Genomic DNA, 22,036 nt, shown 5'->3' with positions numbered 1-22,036 from the left:
TGCATGTAAAGGCCTAACAATATTCTTTTTTTTTTAATTTTAAGGATTTTTTTAAAATTTATTTATTTGAGAGAGAATGAGTGAGAGAGAGCATGAGAGAGAAGGTCAGAGGGAGAAGCAGACTCCCCAAGGAGCTGGGAGCCGGATGTGGGACTGGATCCAGGAAGTCCGGGATCATGACCTGTGCTGAAGGCAGTCGCTCAACCAACTGAACCACCCAGGAGCCCCGCCTAACAACATTCTTGACTTTGGTAAGGTTTCTCTCCAGTATAAATCCTGTGTTGTCGAGTAAGTGTTGAGCTGTTTATAAAGGCTTTGCCACACACTTGACATTGGTAAGTTTTCTCTCCAATATGAATTCTGTAATGTTGAGTAAGGCCTGAGTTGTGGTTAAAGGCCTTGCCACAGTCTTGATATTGGTAAGATGTCTTCCCATTATGAATTCTTTGAAGCTGACTAAGCCTTGAGCACCAGTTAGAGGCCTTGCCACATTTTTGGAATTTATAGGGTTACGCTCTAGTAGGAGTTCTGTTATGTTGACTGAGGTGTGAGTTCACCTTAAAGGTCTCGCCACATCCCTGACACTGGTAAGGTTTCTCTCCAGTATAAATTCTGTGATGTTGTATAAGGTTTTAATTGTGAATAAAGGCCTTGCCACATTATTGACATTGGTAAGGTTTCTCTCCATTATAAATTTTGTGATGTTTAGTAAGTTGTGAAGGGATGGCATAGGCCTTACCACATTTTTGACATTTGTAAGGTTTCTCTCCAGTATGAGTTCTGTGACGTTGAATAAGGGATGACCTCCAGTTAAAGCTCCTGCCACTTTAACTGGTAAGGTTTCTCTCCAGTATGACTTCTGTAATGTTCAATAAGAGTAGTGCTGTCCTTAAAGGGCTTGTCACATTCTTCACATTGGTAAGATTTTTCTCCACAATGAACTCTCTTATGCTTAGCAAGACCTGACCTCCAGTTAAAGGCATTACCACATTAGTGACATTGATAAGGTTTCTCGGCACTATGAGTTTTCTGATGCCGAGAAAGATTTGAACTCCTGGTAAAGGCATTGCCACATTCCTGACATTGGTAAGGTTTCTGTCCAGTATGAATTATCTGATGCTGAGATAGATCTGACCTCCTGGTAAAGGCCTTGCCACATTCCTGACATTGGTAAGGTTTCTGTCCAGTATGAATTTTGTGATGCTGAGAAAGATATGAGCTCCTGGTAAAGGCCTTGCCACATTCCTGACATTGGTAAGGTTTCTGTCCAGTATGAATTTTGTGATGTTGTATAAGGTTTGAGTTGTGGATAAAGGCCTTGCCACATTCTTGACATTGGTAAGGTTTCTCTCCGTTATGAATTTTTTGATGTCTAGTAAGTAGTGAACAGACGGCATAGGCCTTACCACATTCATGACATTTGTAAGGTTTCTCTCCAGTATGAATTCTGTGATGTCGAATAAGGTCTGAGCTCCAGTTAAAGCTCTTGTCACATTTGTGACATTGGTAAGGTTTCTCTCCAGTATGACTTCTGTGATGTTGAATAAGGGATGACCTCCAGTTAAAGCTTTTGCCACATTTTTGACATTGGTAAGGTTTCTCTCCAGTATGACTTCTGTAATGTTCAATAAGAGTTGGGCTGTCCTTAAAGGACTTGCCACATTCTTCACATTGGTAAGATTTTTCTCCACAATGAACTCTCTTATGGTTAGCAAGACCTGACCTCCAGTTAAAGGCATTGCCACATTCCTGACATTGGTAAGGTTTCTCTTCACTATGAGTTTTCTGATGCCTAGAAAGACTTGCCCTCCTGGTAAAGGCATTGCCACATTCCTGACATTGGTAAGGTTTCTGTCCAGTATGAATTTTCTGATGCTGAGAAAGATCTGACCTCCTGGTAAAGGCCTTGCCACATTCCTGACATTGGAAAGGTTTCTGTCCAGTATGAATTTTGTGATGCTGAGAAAGATCTGACCTCCTGGTAAAGGCCTTGCCACATTCCTGACATTGGTAAGGTTTCTGTCCTGTATGAATTCTGTGATGTTGTATAAGGTTTGAGTTGCGGATAAAGGCCTTGCCACATTCTTGACATTGGTAAGGTTTCTCTCCAGTATGAATTCTGTGATGTCGAGTAAGGGTTGAGCTGTGGTTAAACCTCTTGCCACATTGTTGACACTGGTAAGGTTTATCTCCACTATGAATTCGCTGATGTTGAATAAGTTTTGAGCATGATGTAAAGGCTTTGGCACATTCATTACAGTTGTAATTTTTCCCTTCAATATCAATTTGGTGCTGTCTATTAAGACTTGAGTGATTGTTAAAAGTCTTGCTACATTCTTGACATTTGCAGGGTTTCTCTCCAGAATATATCTGCGAATGTCCATTTAAAGATGAACAGTCCTTAACGCTTTGACCACCTTCTTCGCATTTGTATACTTTTTCTCCAGTATGCATTCGCTGATGTTGAGATAGTGTTGAGTGGCAGTCAAAGGATTTACCACATTCCTTAAAGATGTAAGTTTTCTCTCCCTGAGGAATTATCTCATTGATGTTTAGGCTGGATGACTGACTAAACATGGTCCCTGGTTTATTAGATGTGAATGGGCTTTTTCCCTCATGAATTTTGTGATAATCAGCAACACTGGAGGACTGGTTATGAGCTTTCCCACATTCATTATTTTTATGAAGACTGTCTCCCAAACGGTGACCATTATGTATACTGAAGTTAGAGCATGGTTTAAAGCCTTCCCCACATTTATCACATTCATAATGGTTCTCTGCAAACCTAGCAATGACACATCTATGAACACAGGAGCCCTGTTTCAGTATTTTCTCAGATTCAGTGCATTGAGTAATTCTGTCTCCAGTGAAAAGCCTCTGGTCATACTGTAGGGTCGACTCCTCAGTGAAGTCCCTCTCATATGCATCCCACTGAGGATTTTGTTCTTCATTTCTAAATCTCTGATTTAAAGTCAGACCAATCCTATTTTCCAAATGGCTCAAATCATTACTCTCAGCATGGACTAGGTTACTTTCCAGATGTTCCAAGTGGTCTGTTGACAAATCGCTATGGTTGACTATCTGATTGGAGGTTGTGCTGACAGAAACACACTGCTCTGTACAAATAGTTGACTTAAAAAGGGAGGTTTTCTGCACTGGTTTATATCCTTCACCATTTAGGGCAGTGACATTCTCATTAAGGGCCATTTCCTTGGTTTGGGTATATCGTCCAGGATTTCTTTGAGGCACTTCCCTCTCCCCATCATTGTCCCAGTCTGTGCATAAGTATAAAATCTCAACAGGACTATCTTTGTATCTGTGCGTTGACCCATTCTGGAAAGAACGTTCTATGCTACACTCCAGCAGGAAACTCTGGGTCTCATGTGAAGATACAGCTGAAAGATACCAAATAAAAGTAAAACTATTGCACTTACTACATTCTGAAGATTATACTGAAGACTTCTAATAGAGAAGCATCAAGTCACTCAGACAAAGTCAGAAAGATGGCTGACAAGGAGTCATCAGGACCACATTTCCTGATAAAAACGTAACATGGTATACAACATATTGACCATATATCCTAAGAGATAATTCTGTGATATGGTCTCAGTGTAGCAGAAATCTCTTTCCTGTATCTCTAACAATCACAAAAAGGATATGAGCTCAAACTTAGCAGATGAATGGAGGATATGGAAACAGAAAACTGAACTGAATCAAACAAGAGTACAGTAAAAAAGGAACGTATCAAGAACAGGAAGAGTTGTTTGGCAGAAAAGATCAACAACACTGACAGCCCATGAATTAAATAAAGAATAACAGAAAAAAGACTGACTATAATGACAAGTGAAGAAGTGAAAGCTGGCAAAGTATAACTGACTGTAGGAATAAAATTGTAAGAGGCAACAATATTTGAGGGGGGAATCACAAGATTTTGGGTGGGAGCTATAGAGAGAGGGAATCACATGCAGGCATCACACTGAATACACAGTGACTTGAGCCTGTATCCCAGGACCCTGAGATCAAGATCTGAGCAGAAATCAAGAGTCAGTACTTCCCCATGTGAGGCACCAAGCACCCAATTATTTTTTAACTCTTATATCTGTGGTAACGTTCTCACTGTTGTTTTTTTACTCCTCGAGTATCCTTATGATTGCAATCTTAAATTCTCCATCAAGCTTCTTACTACTGTTTCCATTTTATCTCTGACCTTGCTCTTATCTGCTGGTTTTCCTTGGGATAAATTCTTTCATCTTGGCATTTCTCTAAGTCTCTACTTGCCTCTGTCCATTAGAAAAGTCAGTGATGTGTCCTGTTGTATCCTTCAGACCAGTGGTCTGCAGAGTCTCTCCTTGCCTGCTATGGGCAGTGTTTGGTCCCTGGCCTGAATGTGGCCAGTTTGAACTAGGTGAGCTCTGCTCCAATTGTGAAAGGAGACCTGACATCAACTCCACCAGGACTGCAGCCCTGCAGAATCCCTGCTCAGGAGACGAGATGTGGACAGGGGATGACCTTGCTTAGCCTGAGGCAAGCCTCACTGAGAAGCTTAGTCTCCTTGGATCACAGGGGGTGAAGCCTGGTGCAAGCAAGACAGACAGCCAGCGTCATCACTGAGTGGGGCTCAGTCTTCATACTACAGGACAGGAGAGGGCGCTCATGTTTTGGAAGCCACATGTCACTGAATGTTTCCTCTCAGGAATGTGCTCCTAGACTACTGAATACTATCCCCACTGTGCACCCCAGGTGTTCTTCAGATGACTGTTTCCACAACTGGTGCCCCCAGGTTGTTTGCCAGCCTTCTCTCCAGGATCACCCAGGTGTCTTCTTGATTCTATCCCATCCAAACTTGCTGACCATTAAACCTCCAGGTTTTAAGATGTGCTAGTTCCAAGAACTCATAAAATTCAGCCCTTCTCCCTCTCCAAGCCAATGGCTTTGGGAAACCTCCTTAGGCATCCCCTGAGTGCTCCTCTGTCAAGACGTTGACCACAAAATGGCGGCTCCCTCCCCTCTACAATGCTATACTCCTTTCCTCCCTAAACCATGTCTCCACACTATCTCCATCTTCATGTGGCCTCTTTTCTATTATTACTTGAGGAGTTTCTCCTGTCACTCTTCAGCCCAATGTCTGGGGAACTTAGGATGACTTGACTTTTCCCTAGTGGTGCTCATCACAGGACAAATGAGTCTAGGACCCTCCTACGCCACTGCCATTTCTTCTCCTAGAAATTAGGAGAATTAATTATTTTAATCCTGTTAAAACTCATATGGATTTTATAAAGCTGGTACACAAACCAACACATTAAAAATTAGTTTTGTTTCTACACAACAAAGAACAATTCCCAAAACAGAGACATCATACATTTATGGCAAACCCCCCAATAAATGCTTCCAATTTAACATAAGAGTAGAGGTCAAACCAGAAACAATGAAAAGTGCAATATACTCTGCAGGAATCCTAGTTACCTAATCTATAGTTAGGTTTCCTAGGAAACCTAACTATATTCTTTCACTGGAATAATTGAAACACAATAAATCTTGAAATGATCTACACAAAACGCAATCTCTACCAAAACTCCAATGCTATTTTTGCACAAAGCTCAAAATCCATCCTAAATTTACGTGGATGTCATGGGATAACCCATACCCAAAATAATCTGGAAAGTGAAGAGAATATATCCTGATTTATGGCATACAAAGCACAGGTATCAAACTAATGTCCTACAGACATGACGTCCAGAGTAGAATAATGGAGGAGTCTGGCTGAGCTAGATTTGCATGTTACCAATGTTAATGTAAATGACAATGAACTCAAAAAGATCCTGTTATAATTCATAGTCTGATTTGGATGTTTGAGTAGCGTCTGAGCTTCTACTTTTTGCACATGTGCCACTGATCAACAATGCATGCTCCGCTCAAAATTCCAGTACTGAATCACAATAGTTTCAAAGGTTCCTAAAAAGGGGGCAGAGCATACAGGTGAGTATGGAGTCCTTCGCTTCCCTTCACTCTTTATTCAAGCCAACCCAATCCTGCATAACAAACTTAACCCAATCACACTTCTCTGGACCTCCTCTTATTTTTCTTTCCTCAATTTCCCCTACCACCATACTTATGGAAATAGCTCGCTCCTTCACAAGAAATGCAGGTGCAAATTGCTTCTGTGTGCAACACTGGGTTTTGTACCTTGGACCTCACTGCATCCACGGCCTTTATCAATTTCAAGTTTCCCCTGCATTTTTACTAATACCCATGATCAGGGTACAGGAACACTTCTTTGAACCTAGGCTTCCCTCTGAAAACCGACTTTGCCTAAAATAAGCAGCTTTACAACCTGGTTGCACTTTATGGACTTCCCCAAAAAATCCACTTTCAAAGAAAAGCCTTCCTGATGCTCCTCAGTGGTGAGAGGAGAGAGACCAAATTCAAGGAAATGAGTTAAGAAGCTCTCACAGAAATGACTGTTCTTCCATGGACAGCCTGACCTGCTCTTCCTGGGCTGCCTGTGAGGACCACAGGCTCTTCTCGGTTTTCTAGTTCCCTTCTTTGCTCTGCTGGGCACATGCTTCTCTTTCCCTGTCCCTTCTCTTCTACATTAAGGAACGTTTATCTCCACGGTGATACAGATCAGTTTGCTTTCCTAGGACTTTATCCTACTGTGAGTACTTAGGATTAGCCTCTTTGGAAGAGTAGGTTTAGTTTCTTTACCTGCAACTTCCTAAGACAATACAGTAATCTACACATGTATATGCTTCTTGATATCCATCTTGAATTCCTTTCTATTAATATAAACATTAAAATGTCCCATTATAGTAGGTGTACAACATGGGGATTCAACAACACTATAGGTGATACTATACTCACCAATAGTAGCTAACTACAATCTAGCACCATCAAATGCTATGGGAAAACCATTGGAGGAGGTCCCTGCATTCTTTTCACCCCACAGAAGCCTGTACTTCCCAATCCCACTTCCTCATGATGCCCATCATCCTTCTCCATTCCACACTGGTAACATTCAGGCTATTCATTGTATTTGTGTCTCTTTCAGCTTTTTTCTTTGTATCTTGTCATTTGTGGTATGTGGTTTGACCCAGAAGGTGTTATGAGATGTGAACTAAGTGACATACAAATACTGTACGTATTCACTTATGTGTACAACCAAAACAACAACTTAAATGAACAAACAAGAAACAGACCTATGAATGTCTATTTTGTTTTGAATAAAGTGCACGGATAATCTTAATAAATATAAAAATTCCATGATGATGGGGTGCCTGGGTGGCTCAGTGGGTTAAAGCCTCTGCCTTCGTCTCAGGTCATGATCCCGGGGTCCTGGGATCGAACCCAACGTCAGGATCTCTGCTCTGCGGGGATCCTGCTTCCTCCTTTCTCTCTCTGCCTGTTTCTCTGCCTACTTGTGACCTGTCTGTCAAATAAATAAATAAAATATTTAAAAATAAATAAATAAATCCATCTAAAAAAAAAATTCCAATATGACACACATTCTATACTGTAACCCATTGGTCTGTAACAGTGTTCCAATACTGGCAGAAGACCAGAGGTTCCCAGGTTGAAATTCAAGTGTCTTATGGCTCATGACACAGCAAACATCATAAGCATCTTCATCACACTAATTCCACTGGCCAACCGCCCACCCCCAACTCATACAGGGACACACTGTACATGCAGTGGGTTTGTGTTAAAGACTCTGAGCATAGGAAACCCCAGTATCTTCAAGGAACATCTAGCATATATGCCCGATCCTTGGCCATGAAAATAGCCCATCTGTTTTCCTGTACAATAAACTCACCTGTCCTCGACCCCAGATCAAGATGATATCACTATACTACCAAGCTTTCTCATTCACAAATATGAATGGAATGACCATTATAACAAGAATGTCAATCAAGGAAATGCTCATGCAGATCACGAGGTTACCACATGACTTCAAGGAAGAGTGACAATACTGTATAAAGCACATGTGTGATTTGTCTCAGATAGCCACCACAGTACAGATACATTTTCCTTCATGATTTGCTGCTCACCTGGTGCTGCTGTACAGTCACATGCAGGGTAAATCCCAAAGTCAATGTACCTGGAAGGTCTGACTTTAAAAATATTCCAACCATTGGCCATAGGGCCAACTGTGAAGGTCTGGAAGATACCCAAGATGCACACTGTAACACCAAAGACACATTCCTGGAAACTCTGTGAACTTAACAAAGTCGCATTCATCCAATGTCATGGTAGAAATCTTTCAACCAAAAGCTGTCAGTGTGGGTGGGAGTCCATTACAGACCAATGTCCACTGATTGCCTATTCCCCTGTTTAGATGAACCTACCTGGCTAAGGGGAATTGTCAGCACCTGTGACTGACTTGGGTGTCCAGCCAATGCTCTGAACTAGGGCATTCTCTGTTCTTTGTCTGGGTAGCTATGCATGTTCTAAGTCACTTCACATGGCTGACCCTATCCTCCATTCCTGCACCATTAGACACCTGAACAGAGACCCTAGACAACCTCAGAGACTCTCTTACAGGATTATTGGGAGAAAACCAGCCAGCAGCACTGACCAAGCATTTAACATAACCTCTTGCTCTGTATGAGCAGGAAGCCTCATCAGTGAATCTGGCCAGCCTCAGAGCCCAGTCTACAGTCCTTGCCCTGCAACAGAGAATGGCCTTCAGTCCTGCCACATGTTCAGCATCACCTGTGTATCTCACTACATTAACCACGGGCTACTACCTTTCCTAAAGAAACCATCTATGAATGTTTCCCCAGATATAGGGTTGCAAGGTCTAGTACCCAGATAGTCACCTGAGACTGGGTAAGAAAGGAAAGGTGGTGGGCTGCACCCCAGAGCAACTGACATGGTAATAGAAGGCTGGGCACAGGGCTCCACATTTAAAGTGTTCCCAGTGATTCTGACCAGACAAAATTTGACAACCTCTGCAGGAACTAAGTCAGAACACACACCTGGCTGGTTCTCACTGGTATTGTTTGGCAACTTTCTTCATATTCAATATTTACTCTGTCATGTGACATCTTTAAGATATGCCCACCATGTTTAAATTAACTAATACCCCCTCTCCACATACTCCATGCATCTGGACCTCAAAGAGTACAGTTATCTCTGTCATCCAATAGCAACTGGTCCTCGGGACATCAGGGAATACATTACATCATGAGAAAAGCATTGGATGTCCTAGACAGCTGCATTTCCCAGAAAGGCATCTCTGTCCCACTTGTTCATCCTAACTTCCTTAGGCCTTGCAGTGACCAAAGGGACATCTCTACCACATCTTTGTTCACATTTCAAAACTTTGCCATATTTCATTTCTACAGCACTTACCTTCCTCTCAAATTGTCACAACATCATGTTTTATCTGTCCTCACAACTTCCAGTGCCAAGTACCTGAACTAATTCTGTGGCCCAGTGATGGATTTTTGCTTCTCTTCTAGTGCAGTGGTGACAAAATTGTATTTAAAACATACATAGGCCTCACATGATCCTGTTATCAACCATTTACAGTGGCATTAGAAAACTTCAAGCTACCCCTAAGGCTAAGCAAGGGCCTGCCTGGCTTAGGTGGGAGGGGGAGTGGAGTGACAATGAGGTTTCCAGAACACAGGAGGAAAGTCAGCTGTGATGCCTCCATCACTGAAATAGAGATGGGACAGAAGAACTGGACAGGATTTGGGAAGAAAGAAAGTACAATTTTTCTTTCTAGACTCAGAGTCAGTAGTGTAGTCTTGGACGGGGTCCTCTCCACAGATGAAGAATGCAGGCCAACGTTTCAGCCTAGATCTGTTTCATCTCTTCCATTGGGCTGCTCCATCACTCCTAACAAAACACTGTCTTCTGTTTAAGTTAGAACATCTACTCAGCACCCAGCCCTATCCCATCTTTGTTTCCTTCAAGTAAGTGTTAAAAACAAAACAGGACTTGTGAAATCTCCATGTTTTCACCTAATCAAATGCTGACACTGAAGTGACCAACACAGATGACATCACTTCCTAGAAGGGAAAAGAAGAGTAACTAAGGAACTCTTACTTTTCCAACTGCAAAGGCAGGAATGAAGTCTATCAATTTAACTACATGGAATTTATAATGCTCCCTGGAGAATTACTCTCACATTTAAATTAAATTTAGAATACCATGTCACTCAATGGAAACTCTTGTTAAAATATCTATTGAGGTAGCTAAGTAACAGGTTGACACAGGAATAAGGAAAACAGAGTAGATCCTACAGGAATAAAACCCAGTTATGTAAGAGACAATTTGCATGAGGAGATTCTCAAACTAAGATACACCAGATGAAGGAAGCATAAATTCAATACAATACAGAGAAGAAAACTATTTCTATTAGAAATCTATAATATAATATAATATAATATAATATAATATAATTATATAAAAATATAATATACAATATAATTATATATAATATAATATAACCTCTTTGCTTGCTAGGAAATCATCACTTTTCAAACTTGAAAATGACCTGGTTTGATCCAAGATTCCTTTTCCTTCTAAAGATAGAGGTACACACATGTATGTATGTACATGTGCTTCTTCCTACTTAGTTCTGGGACTTCAAAATCTGTCTTTAGCTTAATATGGCACATTGAAGGGACGCCTGGGTGGCTCAGTGGGTTAAAGCCTCTGCTTTCAGCTCAGGTCATGATCCCAGGGTCCTGGGATTGAGCCCCACATCGGGCTCTCTGCTCAGCAGGGAGCCTGCTTCCTCCTCTCTCTCGGCCTCTCTGCCTACTTGTGATCTCTGTCTGTCAAGTAAATAAATAAAATCTTTAAAAAATATATATGACACATTGCATTCTGTGCAGATCAAAACCCTAAATCTCTGCTTGTGTTCTCTATCCTCACAAAACAACAGGAGAAATATACAGGGTAACATTTGATCGATAGCCCTTGAGAATTGTGTAGCTATGGCTTATCATTATATTTGTAGTGACTTTGTTCAATTAGTGATCATTGGGGAGAACCCGTGGGTCATGGTTCAGGACAAGAGAAAGAAACTAACATTTACAAAAATCATTCCCAACAATCCTTATCAAAATCTTAGCAATAAAAAGAAATCTTATAATTTTGAAATAGAGAAATACACTCAAAACCATTCTGTGAGATCAGCAGTACCCTGGTATCAAAGCAGTATAAACAAAAGATAAAAGGCTAGTTTATCTGATGAAATTTCTGCTACTCTGGCTTTCTTTGGACATCCATATACAAGTACAAAAGAGAGTCAAGAGGAAAAATGAATCACACTGAAAATAATTTTCCCTCTCTAAAGATTCATCTGCCCCTGAATCCTTTCAGGTCTGCTAACAAATACAGTTAACCATTGAATAATATGCTTTTCATCAACAGTGGTCCACTTAGACACAGAGAAGTTTGCTTGATAAATCAAGTGCACAACGGTAAATGTATTTTCACTATGATTGCCTTCATATTTTATTTCTTCAAATTACGTCCTTATAAAACTATGGTATATACAGCAGACACATACAAAGAATGGGACGACTCATGACATTTGTAATTAACCCACCCAACACCACAGATGAAGAGAGACTTTTGAAACACAATGGCAGGGGCACCTAGATGGCTCAGTGGGTTAAGCCTCTGCCTTTGGCTCAGGTCATGTTCTCAGGGTCCTGGGATTGAGCCACCCCATCCAGCTCTCTGCTCAGCAAGGAGCCTGCTTCTCCCTCTCTACCTGCCTCTTTACCTACTTATAACCTCTCTCTGTCAAATAAATAAATAAATAAATAAACAAACAAATGAATGAATCTAAAAAGAAACACAATGGCAAATCCACTTCATCTTGTGCAAGAGCTCCTAGAATATCACTAGGAGGACTCTCAGCAGTCCGAAGAGCAATGGGGCCTGCCATAACGTACTCAGGTACTCAAAGATTGAAAAATAGCCACCAACAAAATTATTTACCACGGAGCAAAATTATTTCCCACGGAGGCAGAAACGAGGACACTCCCACGTAAAAACCCCTCTAATCTTACCAGTAGATCTATCCCACAAGAACTATTAAAGGAAGTCTTTCTAGATGAAATAAAAGCATTCTACCCAGAAACTGCAACCACATGAGAACACAGAGCTCTCGGCTGAACGTAAATACGTAGACAATTACACAAACGTGCTGTGTTCAAATGAGATACCAGTCACATTTATTTCTGCTACAGAGTTTGCTTTGGGGGAAAAAACAACAAAGAATAAAAATCACAAATGTGGGTAATAAAGGATCCAACATAAAAGGATCTGTGATGTCGGTAACAAAGTCGGGAGGGTGTGCAGGTGTGGAGACAGGAAGAAGAATTTTCTATTTATATTTAGAAATAGAAAATTTTCTATTTCTATTTCTGTTTTAGGGGTGCCTGGGTGGCTCAGTCAGTTGAGCCTCTGCCTTCAGTTCAGTTCAGGATCTCAGGGTCCTGGGATCAAGACTCACCCTGGGCTCTCTGCTCAGCGGGGAGCCTGCTTTCCTCTCTCTCCCTGCCTACTTGTGATCTATCTGTCAAATAAATAAATAAAATATTTTTAAAATAAAAAAATATATAAAAGCTTCATTTTACAGCTAAGTTGTTTTAATGAATCTCTAAGGTTACCACAATGAAAGTACTCATAGAAAATGCATAACTCAATGACAAAGGTACCAGTACATATCATGGGTATTAATCCTACAATTAATTAGATAAAGTATATCTTTTGTATTTCATACCAAAACAGAAGTATATACAGAAGTATTAAATGTTGAAAATTACTCTGAATTCAATAAAAGTATTTCTCTCATGCAGAGAATAAAAATTCACCCACAAATACATGATGAAATCAATTCCATATGGATGACAACTCACCTAGACATGGAACGACATTCACTGCCCACTCGTACCAAGGAGACAGAAAGTAGGGGTGACACAGTATATATGTGTGACATACAAACACAAGACAAAAACACACAGAATTTTCCAGCAAAAAGCATAAAGCTCATTCTTTTTTTTTTTTTTTTTAAGATTTTATTTATTTACTTGACAGAGAGAAATCACAAGTAGATGGAGAGGCAGGCAGAGAGAGAGAGAGAGGGAAGCAGGCTCCCTGCTGAGCAGAGTGCCCGATGCGGGACTCGATCGCAGGACTCTGAGATCATGACCTGAGCCGAAGGCAGCTGCTTAACCCACTGAGCCACCCAGGCGCCCATAAAGCTCATCCTTTTTTGAGTTATACCCACATGGTCTTGAAATATGCTGAAATATACTGAGCTGAAAATTCTCTTCCTCTAACAACCTGCACAGATAAAACCCAACCCACACCTAGCTAATGTCGTGAATGAGCCAGACAAGGAAGCAAATTCTTAGGAAATTACCAAGAGTAAGAGAGTAAGAGAAAACTCAACCCATGAAATTCTAAATAAAACACTGATGTATAACAGAGAAGGAAAACTTCTATATTACCATAATTTTGAACTGTGTCCACGTACCCATGAAAATCAAGCAATTGAGTAGCATGTCTTCATGGACTATAATATTGTGAAGAATTCTCATTAAAGTCAATCATAAAGAGGTGTAAATGAGAATTTTATGAACACTTAAAAAGCTTGAAAGACGTGCATTATGGTTTTAATATATTCGTCCTCCTCTACAGAATGTAACGCTATAGTCCATTCCATTACGACAGAGGAAACAAACAGCATCTTCATTTCTGAATAAATAAACATCATAGATGGTGAAAATATGCTGAGACACACTATATTATATTAATATTTGGAGCTAAATTCTGATGCATTCTGAGGAAAGAAGAAGAAAAAGCTCATGATTAATTTCCCATGAAGCAACACTGAATTACTGAACACAAGGATTTTTCCACACATGGAGGTTTAGGGTACCTGGGGGCTCAGTCAGTAAAGCATCTTCCTTCCATTCAGGTCATGATCTCAGGGTTCTGGGATCCAGCCCCACACTGGGCTCCTGCTTAGCAGGGACTTTGCATCTCCCCCTCCTTTTGCCCTTCCCCTCCATACTCATTCTCTCTCTCTCTCGTTCTCTCTCTCTCTGTCTCAAAGAAATAAAAATTTTAATCAAACTATATGGGAGTGGAGCACCAGGGTGGCTCAGTGGGTTAAAGCCTCTGCCTTCAGCTCAGGTCATGATCCCAGAGTCCTGGGATTGAGCCCCGCATCTGGGCTCTCTGCTCAGCAGGGAGCCTGCTTCCCTTCCTCTCTCTGCCTACCTCTTTGCCTACTTGTGATCTCTCTCTCTGTCAAATAAATAAATAAAAATCTTAAAAAATATATATGGGAGTATTACTAATTGTCTAACTCACTTCTTTTTTTTTTATGATTTTATTTATTTATTTGCAAAGACAGAGGGAGAGAGAGCAAGTGAGCACAGGCAGAGTGGCAGGCAAAGGCAGAGGGAGAAGCAGGCTCCCTGCTGAGCAAGGAGCCTAATGTGGGACTCGATCCCAGGATGCTGGGACCATGACCCGAGCCAAATGCAGCTGCTCAACCAACTGAGCCACCCAGGCGTCCCTCTAACTCACTTCTTATAAAGCACATGTACATGTCATATCAGGACATTTGATGTAAAAAATTCAAAGATAAATCTCATATAGAACTAAATAGAACGTGAAAACACACAGGACAAAGTTACAAGAAGTTCATGGAAGAATCATACAATGATGCAATTTTTAAAAAATAAGGTAATAGATCAGAATTTCTTAAAGGCTACAAGTTCAAGTTCTAATGTGCTACATCCCCAATATCGTTTGTTATGTCGGAATTCTAGTACACAAATAGAGACATTACAGTGTTTCACCACTTAGGAATGGAACTCATAGAGCAGAAATTTCTATACGGGGAAAAAAAGGAAAGAAAGAAAAAGAAAAAAGACCATTCAAAGGGAAATAAAGCAATACATTTTCTCATTTTAAGGCATTGCTTTGTTATCTGATGAAGTTATTGAAACTGAATTTTGTAAGACTAAGATTATAGCATCCATACCTTAGAAAGCATAAGCCAGAACACATTAAAAATCTGTCTCCAGTGTTCCGGGAATTTCCCCACCAAACCCCAGTGTGCACACAACTACCCTGACCTACTTGTCCCATAATGAAAACCGGAATATACAAAGGCCATAGCATACAGGTCCTCAGAAATAGGATGCCTTCCTCAGGGACCTTAAAACAATAAAAAGCTCTCAGATTTCTTTTGAAGGAGAGTCTCCTGGCTCTCCCTATGGATGTGATGGACCATCACTGGAGCTGAAGGAGAATCCCTAGAGAAATCTAAGAACTTGATCATGTTGGAGAGCAGATGTTCCTCTGGGAGAGAGAAAAAAAAGTAACTGGGCATGTCTCCAACTAATCTTCATTCAAAGAGAGCTACTCAAACCACTGCATAAGGTCTACCTTCCTCCTTCAGACTTGGACCTCCCCTCTGTCATCTGCCTCATTCATTCCCACCTACCTGGATGGAAGCCTATGTTCTCCTTCCTCTTCACATCCCAGAGCCAGTTGTCTTGCTCCAAAAACATAATCAGGTCTGGCTTTGACACAGTGAGACCTGTTTATGAGGAAAAAGGAAAACGACTATTGCTGCCAATTCTAACTTTCCATCAGGCTTGTGTTCAGGAGAGAAGAGATGATATTGTACAATCCTAGAAAGTGGTTTCCCAAAAACTGTTCCCCAACAGTCCCTTCAGAACACACAGGAGGTGGGGCACCTGGGTGGCTCAGGGGTAAGCCTCTTCCTTCACCTTAGGTCATGATCTTAGGGTCCTGGGATTGAGCCCCACATCAGGCTCTCTGCTTGGCAGGGAGCCTGCTTTCCCCCGTTTCTCTGCCTGACTCTCTGCCTACTTGTCATCTTTCTCTGTCAAATATGTAAACAAAGTCTTAAAAAAAAAAAAAGAACTCACAGGAGGAATTTGCAATGTTCACATGATAATCAGCAGGGGAAACTTCAGTTTAAGATGTGAGCAGCAGGGGTGCCTGAGTGGCTCAGTGGTTGGGGCCTCTGCCTTTGGCTCAGGTCATGATCCCAGGGTCCTGGGATCAAGCCTCATGTCAGGCTCTCTGCTCAGCCTGCTTCCTCCTCCTCTCTCTCTGCCTGCCACTCTGCCTAATTGTGATCTGTCTGTCAAATAAAAAAAAAAAAAATCTTAAAAAAAAAAAGATGTGAGCACCACCATTCTATGGCACTAAAGGTTGAGAACTGCCACTCATCTACACAAGCAATGATGTTTCCTTGAGGAAGGATAAGCTAAGGCTGAGAAAAAAACATTATGAAAATTGTTCTCTCCATCTACTTATTTCCCTTTCTGCCTGGATCTGAATTCTAGTTATTACAAGAGAAATCCCCCAAAATACAGTCTTCACAGGAAGTAATAAAACCCTGAGTGTGGGGCACCTGGGTGGCTCAGTGGGTTAAAGCCTCTGCCTTCGGCTCAGGTCATGATCCCAGGATCCTGGGATCGAGTCCCACATCGGGCTCTCAGCTCAGCAGGGAGCCTGCTTCCTCCTCTCTCTCTCTGCCTGACTCTGCCTACTTGTGATCTCTGTCAAATAAATAAATAAAATCTTAAAAAAAAAAAAAAAAAAAAAAAAACCTGAGTGTGGTTAGGGAAATCTGGAAGGAGCCTTCCTCACCCAAGAAGAGGAGGTGTCCGTAATTCTCCAACATCACATCCCTGTACAGTTGCTGCTGAGAGTGGGTCAGATGTCCCCACTCCTCCTCAGAGAATTGTATGGCCACATCCCTGAAGGTCAGCTGTCCCTGCAATAAATACCACAGTCACCAAGTGTCCACTGACACAATTCATGTTTCCTAAGGTAAAATTTGGTCAGCGGGGAGCCTGCTTCTCCTCTCTCTCTCTCTGCCTACTTGTGATCTCTGTTGTCAAATAAATAATAATAATAAAAATCTTAAAAAAAAAAATAAGCACCTATGGGGCAGGGGGCTGCCTGGTTGAGAACTTTCACTCCTTTCACTCTCAGAAATCAACTCTATTCACAACAAAGCGGTGACAGCCCTCCTTATACAGTGCAAAGTGTTGGGATGTGGGAGAGGAACCAATGGTCAAGATATTCTAGACATGTTTCTGATGTGAAATATTGGGGTTCTGTAGTAAATTATGAAGAAAGGATTGTTGAGATACCCGTGGTACAACAACTGTGGTCCTAACACAAGGAGAGGAACGTGAGCAGTGACTTTGCCCAAATTGACAGGTATTGCAGGCATGTCTGATGGCAACTATGTGGCTTGGCTTCTGGCCTGAAGAGGCCACTAAAAGTTCAACCTAGAGATTCCTTATAAGAAGTTCCAGCAAAACAGATTCTAAAAGATCTATATAATCACTCAGTTCTTACTGAGCTTGTGTAAATAATTAGGCCAAGTTTGTTAAAACTGGACTAGTTTTTCAAATAAATTAGTCCCAATATGTCTATCTCTGGAAATGAGGGTTATTTTAGAGAATACTTTTTTAATAACACACCTTTATGGATGTTAAATTCTAGATTTGATTGTCTTTAAAATGTTTGTTTACCTAAGGTAGACAACTCGAGGTAAACTTCAGAGAAGTTACACAATAGCTCGATTACATGATCTTGCCTAATATTCTGAAGAAATAATAACAGGACCCATTGGGAACATAGCTTAAATATTTAAACAAATGGAAAAATGAAATTGATTCCCCCAAAATTATATAACTTAACTTTCACCTTGTGTGTGGATGGAATAATGAAATTGCCTAAAAGCCAGCATACTGCTCTCAATAGCATCAACTATGGACTTGTGGAGATAATGTATGACCCCATTTTATGACTGGATTGGATGATGCTTGGGGGACTCCCCTTATCTCGTGACAAGATTTCTCCCACTTGCCAATGATCCTCTGTAATCAGGATATCGTTAAGGCTGAAACACTCAAAGGGCTTCTTAATGGTTTCATCCCTTAGTCATATTTATCCTAGAAGCCACCTGAGGTGCAGTTGCAAACAGATGCTTGAGCTAAGCATAGAACAGCCCTCCTCATAAAAAGAGCCTCAAAGCTCACTATGGCACAGTCCCTGACTGTAATGACTTCACATCAGGTCCAGATTTGTCTTAGAAGCCAAAGGCACCAATGGATGATGGGGGCTGACTTATTAAATACTGGGCTACACTTACAGATATGCCAGAAATAATACTTAAAACTTGTCCAACTTTAAACCTAGCTACCCATATGCCTGAACCTGATCACTGTACTTCTTTCTCTGTAGAGCAAAAATGTTCAGACGTTATTTATCTTGCTTACTCTGTTTGGCCCGATTTAAGATGTCCCTGTTAAAAATACAAATGACAGCTGATTTACTGATGACAATACTTTTCATAAAAAGAATAAGAAAAGCTAAGTGTGCCATAGTGCTCACTAGCACTTTGCAATTGCCAAAGCCTTACAAATAAACATTAATATTGACTCCAAATATGCCTTCCTGGTACTACATGCCCATGGAGCTATTTGGAAGGAAAGGGGATTGCTATCAAGCCATAACTCCCCAATCTAATATGGGCCTAAGTTACAAAACCCTCCTTATCGCTATACTGAGGATGGCATATATCAAATCTGGGATACATATTTGTGGCTCACACCCACTATTGCACAGCTCAATCAAAAGGCACTTTAATGCCGGGAACAAAGAAATCATACATATGATACTTGGGTAAATAACACACAACATCTGGGATGGCTATCATTAGAAATGTGTTCCCAGTGGGACGCCTGGGTGGCTCAGTTGGTTAAGCGACTGCCTTTGGCTCAGGTCATGATCCTAGCATCCTGGAATTGAGTCCCACATTGGTCTCCTTGATCGGCAGGGAGCCTGCTTCTCCCTCTTCCTCTGGCTGCCACTCTGTCTGCTTGTGCTTGCTCTCTCCCTCTCTCTGACAAATAAATAAATAAAATCTTAAAAAAAAAAAAGAAAGAAAGAAATATGTCCCCAAATAATACTACTCCAAGCTACTGACTGGTTTGCTACTGATTGGGTAAGGCGACCTGCCATTAGATAGCCAGCTCCAAACGGAACCCACTGGATCTGTGGAACTAACCTATGGCCCTGCCTTCCTTCAGAATGTACAGGTCCCTGTACCTTAGGATTTGCCTGGATTCATGGGCACATTACTAAAACCATAGCCACTCCAGCTAATCTCCCCCATTTAAAGCAAAGATGGACACGATCTGTTTTTAAATGGTACGGTCACTTAACATCCATTTTGGCTCCGTCTGTGGGACTAGAGGGTGTCATTTGGCATGTAGAAGCCCTTAATACATATACTACAAAGGCACTCAGTGATTCACTAGATAGCATCTCTTTACTTAGTATCAAAGTCTCACAGATACGCAAGGCAGTCCTACAAAATAGAATGGCCTTAGATGTCCTGACAGCAGCACAGGGTGGCACATGAGCAATTATCAAAACAGAATGTTGCATGTTCATCCCAGACTATCACAAAAATGTCACAGGACTAATACAAGATATAAATACCCAGAATAAGGATCTACAAGATCCTTCGCTCCCTCTCAGTGATTGGTTAAGTTCCTGGTTTAAAGGAAGACTATGGCCAAAAATTAAAAATCTCCTTTTCTGGCTTCTTATTCTATAGCCTTATTAATCTTTATGTGTTGCCTTGTTCATTGTTCCTCTACTTGGTGCCAAGACTCCATTGCTGCAATGACTTCACGATGATCCTTACCACGCACAGAGACACTTCATCACTGTCAGCCCTGGATCCAGCTGCCTCCATCTTCTGTAACTCCCCTCCACCTTCCTCAACTGATCAATGTTGACCCAAGTAGGTAGGGACAGTTCTACACCCCTATTTAACAGAATGAAGTTACAGAAGATGAAATTTTCCATGTTCAACTACCTTAAAGATTTAAGGGTCAAAATTGTTCAGGGGGGAATGATGAGGGAGCAGGAGGCTGGCTGAGGACAAAGCAAAAGCTGGCACCTTGCATCCCCTCTCCACCCGCTCCCCTCTGTAGTGTGTGTAACATTCCTCAGGCACCCCTGCCTGCCCTAAAAGGAAAACAAAGAGTTAACTTGCAGAGATCACAATCCTGCAAGAGAGCAGTCTCCCTCCATCTACAAATGTCCTAGTGATTTATAACAGAGAAGCTATCTTACCAATAGCCCAATTTCCAGGGGCAAATAACTCAGTTCCTCAAGCCCTAATGTCGCCCTCCCCTCCATAAAAACTGAAGAAGGCTGAGGTAGAAGGTAATGTAAATAAAGCTAAATTTCTTCTAAACCTAAATCTCACGAGGAAGGATGTTTGATAGGAGGAATGTGACACTCCCCAGGAAACTCCCAATTGTCTTGTTAGTGCCTCATTAGAGGGGAAAAAGGCCTTGGCTTGACAATAACCAGGCTTTGCATACCCTGACAGTCTTCTTTACCCTGAACAGCCCCTTTGTCCTCACTTACCCAACTCCTGAGTATATAATCAGCCACTCCTCAAGATAGTGGGGCATCAGCTCTTCCTGCCCATGGTCTGGTCCCTGTGCTTTAATAAACCACCATTTTGCACCAAAGATGTCTCAAGAATTCTTTCTTGGTCATTGGCTCCGGACCTCACCCCACCGAACCTCATCTATATTCTAAAACTTCATCACCTGGGAAACTGGGAGCCTGATGTGGGGCTGGATCTCAGGTCCCTGGGATCATGACCTGAGCTGGAGGCAGAAAGCAGACTCTTAGCCAACGGAACCACCCTCGGTCCCCAAGATTGATTTATATTTTAGAGGAGGTGGGGAAGTGCAGAAGAGGGAGAAAGAGACTGTCAAGTGGACTCCCCTCAGGGCACAGAACCACAATAGGGATACCAGTCCTGGACCCTCAGATCCCGACCTGAGCTGCAACCAAAAGTCCAACCTTAGCTGACTGAGCCCCCAGGCACCCTCTTCCAGTGGATTTTCAGCAGAAAATCTCTTTCACGTGTTAAAGATGGAGACACACACACACCCTTTCTTAGAATGAGAAATTTCCAAGTTTTTCTGGACTCATACCCACCGAGCTTCTGTCCGCATTTCCTTTGTGCCTGGCTGCACACTGCTGATTGAGAATCCAGATGAGGCCAAACGAGAAATGCTTTCTGTCCCTGACATACCAGGACCAGACCTCATCAGCCACAGGAATTTTAGAATCGACACCTTCCCCTCTGGAACTTTAAGCCAAAGTGACAATGGCTGATGCACTATGGAAGTCAGGTTGGGGACAGGACAGAAGGCTCTGGGAAATAGAGAAGCATTCTAAAGACCTAACCCTGAGTATCACTTCTGACCAGGTCTTTTTTTTTTTTTTTAAGATTTTATTTATTTATTTGACAGACAGAGATCACAAGTAGGCAGAGAGGCAGGCAGAGAGAGAGAGAGAGAGAGAGAGAGAGGAGGAAGCAGGCTCCCTGCCAAACAGAGAGCCCGATGCAGGACTCGATCCCAGGACCTCGAGATCATGACCTGAGCCGAAGGCAGCGGCTTAACCCACCGAGCCACCCAGGTGCCCCCTGACCAGGTCTTAAAAAGAGGTGAACGTGGAGTCCAGAAGCATCCAAACTTGAAGCATCCGCATCTGCAGCTTCCAAACGTGATGGTCTGCGAAGAAACAGAGGACACGGCTCTGCGGGGACACCAGGCTCACCTGAAAACCAGCCATTTCTGCCTTCGCCTGCACCTCTAGATTCCGTCCTCACGAGGGATCTGTGGGAAATCACAGCTGCATCAGGAGAAAATGCCCTGAAATCCAACAACAGAGCTCCTCCTCCTCACACCGCTCGCCCGCGGGCAGGACTTGGAGATGCAGAAAAGGCCCAACTTCCCAGTCCTTTGTGTCAGGAGCAGCTCAGAAACTGTAAGCTCCCCTGAGGACACCCATCCCTGCATTTTCCTCACCTGCTTTGTGGGGAGGGAGGGGTCCCCTCCCATCACCACTCACAACGTCAGAATCAGCATTGGAACAGCGGGCTGCATGGACC

General features: G+C 42.0%; 1 protein-coding gene across 1 annotated transcript; it reads right to left on the bottom strand.

The window, feature by feature from the left end:
• Window positions 1-230: 230 nt before the first annotated feature.
• On the bottom strand, window positions 231-19,807 carry LOC131817685 (zinc finger protein 420-like). The gene is given in 6 exon segments (XM_059151218.1): window positions 231-409; window positions 906-3,395; window positions 8,046-8,177; window positions 15,494-15,589; window positions 16,675-16,801; window positions 19,757-19,807. Coding segments are annotated over 6 exon segments (3,075 nt in total).
• Window positions 19,808-22,036: the final 2,229 nt, after the last annotated feature.

The sequence above is a fragment of the Mustela lutreola genome, chromosome 16, assembly GCF_030435805.1.
Source record: "Mustela lutreola isolate mMusLut2 chromosome 16, mMusLut2.pri, whole genome shotgun sequence".
Classification (NCBI taxonomy): Eukaryota; Metazoa; Chordata; class Mammalia; order Carnivora; family Mustelidae; genus Mustela; species Mustela lutreola.
This window is presented reverse-complemented; position numbering and strand designations above follow the sequence as displayed.